Here is a 6,469-nt window from a genome sequence, read left to right as displayed (position 1 = left end):
TGAGTTTTAATTATGAGCTATTTAAGATTTAGGAGGTTTTCCCAAAGTTAGGGGGTTCTCATGGGTCTTTAAGATTTTATCGGTTCACCCATTATATCCTTCATTTTTTGCAATTTTAGATGGTATTTGAAATATAAGTCAGTTGGGACATTTCGGTCATCCAATAGATTCTGGCCATTTGGTGGATCATTCCTATTTTAGGGGTTTTCGTTTAGCTTCTTGAAATTTTGTAATTCACGTGTTATTTAAGGGTTGCGGAATCTTGATATAGGTGGATATATTTTGTGACAATTTCACTTATAGGCTTATTTGAGGATATTTTGATTGTTGGATTTATTTCTATGTTGAGCATGTATTGATGGTTGGGGGTTGTAATGGGATTATATGATACTCATTTGAGGCTTGTTAAGTGTTGATTTAAGAGATTCGACCAAAAAAAAAAGTTTTGATTTAAGAGATATACTTCTTGTTTGGGCATTTTTTTCATATTTATTGGTTATATTACGGTAGTTTATTTTTAGGGTTGAGCATTTATTTGTGGGATAATTTTCTCGTCCTTGTATGAGGTTGTAGTCAAGGAGTGAAGTGTACCTCATTCATTTGATGATATTTGTTTTTGTATTCAATTTGAAATGAATGCTTTTCTAAGGACATAATTTTCTCATCCTTGTATGAGGTTGTAGTCATTGAAGTTCATTGAAAAAAGCCGACACATATGCTTACATCTCTATTCATTGCTTCGGTTAAATTTAAGTACTCTTGGAAAAGTTGAATTCAAGATGATGTCTCTCTACCAATCATTTAAAACACATTTGAATAATATCTTTGGCTATGTGATAACATTTTGTCTAGTTTTACATTTATTATATTTTTCTTCTAATGATATGTTTTCATTCAATGAATTAAACATGTTTGAATGAAATCAGTCAAAATTATTTTTCATGTGAAATTTTTGATTTTATAACCAATTTATCTTATTTTAGAATTTTTTGGTCAGAATCTTATTTAAATAAATCAGTTTTAGCTGGATTGGATAAATTATAAAATTTAAACTCAATAAAAAGCAATCAAAATGTGAGATAACAGTCAATGATCATTAAGCTTTTTGGATTACAGTCGCACGATTATGCCGTGTATCTTACCACGCGACAAACACAACAAAAAAGTGAGGTACCACGAGACGAAGGCACGAGCGAACATTTTGTCAAGTTTGAAGACTATCGACTTTATCATTTTTAAAATATCGATAAGAAGTTGAGATCTAATTTGATGATTGCAATTATAAAATAATTTTAAAAAATGATTAATATCACGAAAAATCTTAAACTGATACATATGTGAAAAATTTGTCCTAAACTAATTTTTTATCACGAAAAACCTTAAATTGGTATACATGTGATAAATTTACTCCCAAACTTATAATTTAACCACCAAAAACTTCAAATTAATATATTTGTGACAATTTTACTCTATGATGATTTCTGTTAAATTGGATTAATATCACGAAAAACTACAAATTGGTATATCTATGATAAATGGAGGGTAAATTCTTAATCTGGTACACTTGTCAATTTTCATGCGTTATTCAACTCAATAGTTTGACCGTGAAATTTAACGAAAATTTATTAAGGATAAATTTATGACAGATATATTAATTTGAGGTTTTTTGTGGTGTTAACCTTAAAAAAATTACACTAAAATTTGGAGTTGATTGATGGACCGTTTAGATTTTGTTTACCAAACACTTGGTACTTCTTGCACCGGCATCCCTTGCTCTACTGCTTTGTCATCTTGGTGTCAAAGCCCTAACCATCATCTTCTTGATTCGACTGTGTAAGTTCTTCTTTCCCACCTTCTCTTCGACACTCTCTGTCTTTTGGTTTGGTCATCTTCTTCTTGTTCTGGTGATGAAGCCGACCCAGCCCCTGCTGCTCTCTTCCGGTTCCAGGTTGTTGCTGCTCGTCCCCAGTCGTCGTCGATCGACGGGGCTCCGAGGATTCACCACGTTCAAGTCCAAGGTTGCAGTGTATGATCCTTCTGCGTTGTTTCGTTCTCTTCCCTCGTTTGACGAAATATCTTTTGTTAATTGAAGTCGAGATCGAAATCTGTCGGAAATCGGAGTCGCCCTTTAACGTGTTTTGATTGATGCAGATGGCATCGGAGCCTCTCGCTTTTGGACCTTACAAGATCGACCCTGCGGAAGTGTTTTACACCTCCTCCCTGTCCTTTGCCATGGTCAATTTGCGTCCTGTTCTCTCTCTCTCTCTCTCTCTCTCTCTCTCTCTCTCTCTCTCTCAATGCCCAAAAGACATGTTGGTGGTTTAACAGAATTGGCGAGTGCTACGTTCATTGTAGATTTTAGTTGGTAGGAAAGGAAATTGTCCTCTCAGTTTCTAGCGGGTTTTAGTTCGCATGAAGGAGCTGATCCTATGCCATCACAGATGGTATTTAAAGTAGGAAGCACCCAATTCATTTAGCTTGAATCAGAAAACTTTTCAACAGAACCCCCAGCCAGCAGTGCATTGCTTTATATCGGATGGATTGTAAGCAATGTTGTTGTGTGGTTAACTGAACAACCATTAGCGCCCATAGTTGTATTTTCAAGGTCTAGAAATCGTTGCCGTACTGGTTTAATCTCTTCTTTTGCAGTTCTCTGTTCTGCTTCTGGAGACCATGCTTAATGTGCTTGGTTTTGATTTGGATTTATTACCTTGCAGGTCATATCCTTTGCACGTGATCAAATTCGATGATAGCACTTTTGTTTTTATTGATGGGTAAGTGTTTAGGACAACACGATGGGGCTGAAGACCTTCTTTGAGCATAATTTGTGAGAGAATGCCAAAACATTTGTTGCTCCATCTTAGATGAAGGGTGTTGAGTGGTTAGAGATTTCGAGCGAAACCATGAAGTCAAATGTGCCACCAGACCTATCACTGAGAAAGCAACGCACCTCACAAGGGATTCGCATCTCCCTGTACCTATATCTTCACGTAGTTATTGGATCCATAAAATAAGAGGATCCAGTGAGAGTGATTGTCTGTATATCTTTCATCATTGCTTCGGCCACATTGAAGCTGGTCTCTTTATGTTATCAAAAAGAAAACCCTGTTCAGCTTGTCTAAGTCCCAACTTGATCTATCATATGGTGCACCCCTGGAATTTCTTACATCTCGTATGGACAGCTTCCCTAGTTTGGACAGTCAGTACATAAGATTTAGCAGTAGTAATGAATCGCAACGGCCTTAGTTTGACACTGTTTTCTGAGAGCACCTTCAGAACTCAAACTGCTATGCATTAGAGTGGCATTAGTTTGACACTGCTTTCTGAGAGCACCTTCAGATCTCATGTGTTCAGCTGTTAGAGTTGTGCCTTAGTGCATAATGAACTCTGTTATAAATCTGATCGCAAATTTTTGTCTAGCTGTTGGAGGCATGTCTATCTCTGTTGGTGGCCAAAATTAAGGATTGAGCCGCATGGTAATTAGTTATCTCCAGATCAATCTTCCTTGGCCATCTGGATAGGCTCAAACTTCAATTTGGTTTTGCATGAGTTAAGGCATTTATGATGCATAAAATGTTTCACTTGACATCATGTACATGTGCTCGTCTGCCCAAGACGGGAAGTAAAGCGCTTTGTTGATCTTAGTGCTGACGAGACTACTGATCTATGGCTTACTGCAAAGAAAGTTGGTGGTCAGTTGGAACACTACCACAAAGCATCATCTCTGACTTTTACAATTCAAGTAAGGCAGTTGTAACTTTTGAACTCAACTCTTTTTTCCTTGCATGTAAAATCATCTTCTGCGTGAAATTCAATTGGTCAAATTTGACTTGCTAAATTGGTTGGATTGTAAAAGCCACAGCAACCCTCAATATGCCACCTTAGGTGATGTATATCTGACTCCTCAAATTGATTCCATTTCTCTGGCATTTGAATGTCACATGATATGGATTAGTGAATAGTAAATAATAGTTCAATTAAAATATATGTTGATAAGAAATATAGCTCTGTGTTTCAGTTGATTCTCTTGGCTAATCAATAAGAAAGTCCGGTATATATTGCTTTCACTTTTATTATTTGTACTAAAGAACCCTTACTATTTTCTATCGCAATTACATGAAGGGGATTTTCAGATTGATTAGAGCTGTTTCTTGCCATCAGTAAATTTCATCTGTGGTCATTGGAGTTTAGTGGATTTGCTATTAGGTCACTACTACGGTTTCAGTCATCCAACGCAATGAAGTTACTATGTTTTTGCAATTGATGCACTTCAATGGTAACATAGCCAATTACCCAGTGAATTGCTAACTAGATGGACCTGTGGTCAGTTTTCTGGACATGTCATTGTCACAATTACATTGGCACCATGTCAGCATTTTGCTGGCAAATTGGCCAGATTCTGGTCAAGGCGCATTTATTGCAATAAATTGAAGGTTTCTTGTGTTGAGAAGCTAGAACAAAAATTGTCACCTGATTGGAAATTCATATAATTTTAATGGCATCAATGCAATTGCACCCAATTTTGGTGACATTATCTTAAGATGTGGCAGTAAGGTTCTTAAAGACTTTTTGAATGGTTGGTAAGTTCTATTCTCCTTGAAATTGAATGTCCAGCCTTATCAGAAATTAGACTGATGATGAGTGGATGCAGTCTAGGGTCCAGGGCTTGAAATCATGCTGAAGATGAATGTCTTCTCGTGTTAAATTGTTTCTGTTCATTTTTCGTTTTTGTTCTTTTGTTCTGAGTGGTAATTGTTAATTATTCTAGGATGGGCCGCAAGCTGGACAGACTGTGCCCCATGTTCATATTCATATTCTCCCGCGCAAGGCTGGTGATTTTAAGGAGAATGATGAGATCTATGATGCTGTAAGAAGTGCAAATCTCATCTACCCAGCTGGTTTCCTTCAGTCCGAAACATAATTATTTATTATTGAACATACCTTTAATCGCACAGATAGACGAGAAGGAGAAGGAACTGAAGCAAAAGCTCGACTTAGATAAGGAAAGAAAAGATCGGAGCTTTGAGGAAATGGCCCAGGAAGCAGGGGAATACAGAAAGCTTTTCCTATGAGACGGGCTCTTGGATTGGGCAGGATGGCTTGTTGTCTCAGTCGATGCTTTTCCTTGTGAACGATCCGCCATTAGCTTTAGGTGCATGCATTGTTGGCCCTCAACTGGAAGGAACATTCATTTGCTTGCTATTTGGCATGAAATGTTCTGCGAATGAGTTTAGCAACGTTGGAAGGTGGACTAGTTGAAATAGCTGATTTACTTGTATGAATAGATATTCTTAATCTCTTTTTTGAAACCATTGATGGATTTGTCCGGGAAAAAGACTTGGACTTGATATTCGCAAGAAGTCCAGTGCTTGATGATACTTTACCGTAGATAAACCCAATAACCGACGTGCATCATATATCAGACAACTTGAGAGCTCTCCGGTCGGATCTTCAAAATTTAAGCAACTGAATAGCATGACAGCATAACAATGCCATGTTGAGGCCTGTCGCCAATCCGTTTGCTGTATGATCCAGTTGTATTGTGATCTATAAGTTAAAATCGCTTTTGAGAAACGCTGCTGCCGGATTAGGGTCAACTTCATCTCGCCAAATCATAAATATTGGACTTTCACAATCCTGTTTATTTTACACGTCCAATTAAATCCCAGATGCCACTATTTTTTTCCCAAATCCACTGGTTACAGCCCTTCATGGCATAGCCACAACGCAGTAAAAAAACACACGTTAGAAAGCATAATAAGTATAGGAAATTTAATATCAACACAAACTACGTGGGTCTAACAGATGGAAAAAGCATTATACGAAACGGAGAACTCCCGTTCAAACCCCACACAGTGAGCTGGCAAAATGTGTAACATTCCATTTTGCAACTCATATTTAATGGGCCCCTACCAAAGTTGGTAACTCATTGTCGCACCGCGCTTTTTTTTTTGGGCTTTCGGGATTTGCGCTCTAAGGAGGTATTTCCGTGTAAGGGTCTCTCCCAGATCATACCTCACGTGACAATGGAAGGTGATTTCTTATTTAGTCTAGGGTTGTGATTTTGGAGTCACCACTAGTCATTATTGGTAGGTAGACTAAAAACCTAATCGAGGTACAGGAGAAATATCACGATTCTACAAACCAGAGATTCTGAGTATGGGGACTTGGTTACGTTATTGATCCCGAATCGAGATCCCTAACGTCCTTTCGGTACCTAAGAACGATACGATGTCTAACGTGTCATGCGAATTTCCGAGGCTTACCCACTAATTCTATCCATTCTAATCGCAGGAAAAATCAAACAAGTATTAAATGCACAATTGAAGTCGATTAAATCAATCAATCCTAAGTGGTCTCTAAAAACGAAAATCAATCAAAACATCCAAACCCTAATGAAGCTCTAGAAGCTTATTCATTTCATGATTCACATTTTTTAGAGTTTTAGGGTTTTTTAGGGGTTATAACC

The 6,469-nt window shown here is 37.4% G+C and overlaps 1 protein-coding gene across 3 annotated transcripts; it reads left to right on the top strand.

Annotated features, from left to right (window-relative positions):
* The first annotated feature begins 1,708 nt into the window (after positions 1-1,708).
* On the top strand, positions 1,709-5,264 carry LOC115689491 (bifunctional bis(5'-adenosyl)-triphosphatase/adenylylsulfatase FHIT-like). Of its 3 annotated transcripts, none has more exons than XM_056307092.1 (6): positions 1,709-1,833; positions 1,914-2,018; positions 2,152-2,263; positions 3,597-3,742; positions 4,769-4,867; positions 4,956-5,264. In XM_056307092.1, the coding sequence occupies exons 3-6, from the start codon at positions 2,152-2,154 to the stop codon at positions 5,070-5,072; spliced, it is 474 nt and encodes a 157-aa protein (XP_056163067.1). In that variant the 5' UTR covers positions 1,709-1,833; positions 1,914-2,018; the 3' UTR covers positions 5,073-5,264. The 3 variants fall into 3 exon arrangements, with proteins under 3 accessions (XP_056163067.1, XP_056163066.1, XP_056163065.1); XM_056307091.1 differs by having other exon boundaries at positions 1,914-2,026; XM_056307090.1 differs by lacking the exon at positions 1,709-1,833 and having other exon boundaries at positions 1,908-2,018.
* The last annotated feature ends 1,205 nt before the right edge of the window (positions 5,265-6,469 follow it).

The sequence above is a fragment of the Syzygium oleosum genome, unplaced genomic scaffold (genome assembly GCF_021117445.2).
Source record: "Syzygium oleosum isolate NSW1041296 unplaced genomic scaffold, Sole_v2.1 Sole_v2.50, whole genome shotgun sequence".
Classification (NCBI taxonomy): Eukaryota; Viridiplantae; Streptophyta; class Magnoliopsida; order Myrtales; family Myrtaceae; genus Syzygium; species Syzygium oleosum.
The sequence above is the reverse complement of the archived record's forward strand: the minus strand, read 5'-3'. Positions and strand labels throughout refer to the sequence as shown.

What these genes read in the sequence shown, in the direction of transcription:
- LOC115689491 (XM_056307090.1), top strand. Translation starts at nt 1,908, where the DNA reads ATGAAGCCGACCCAGCCCCTGCTGCTCTCTTCCGGTTCCAGGTTGTTG. An exon ending in GCGTCCTGTTCTCTCTCTCT is followed by an intron (nt 2,264 to 3,596) that starts CTCTCTCTCTCT and finishes GACATCATGTAC; the next exon opens with ATGTGCTCGTCTGCCCAAGA. An exon ending in ATGATGAGATCTATGATGCT is followed by an intron (nt 4,868 to 4,955) that starts GTAAGAAGTGCA and finishes TTAATCGCACAG; the next exon opens with ATAGACGAGAAGGAGAAGGA.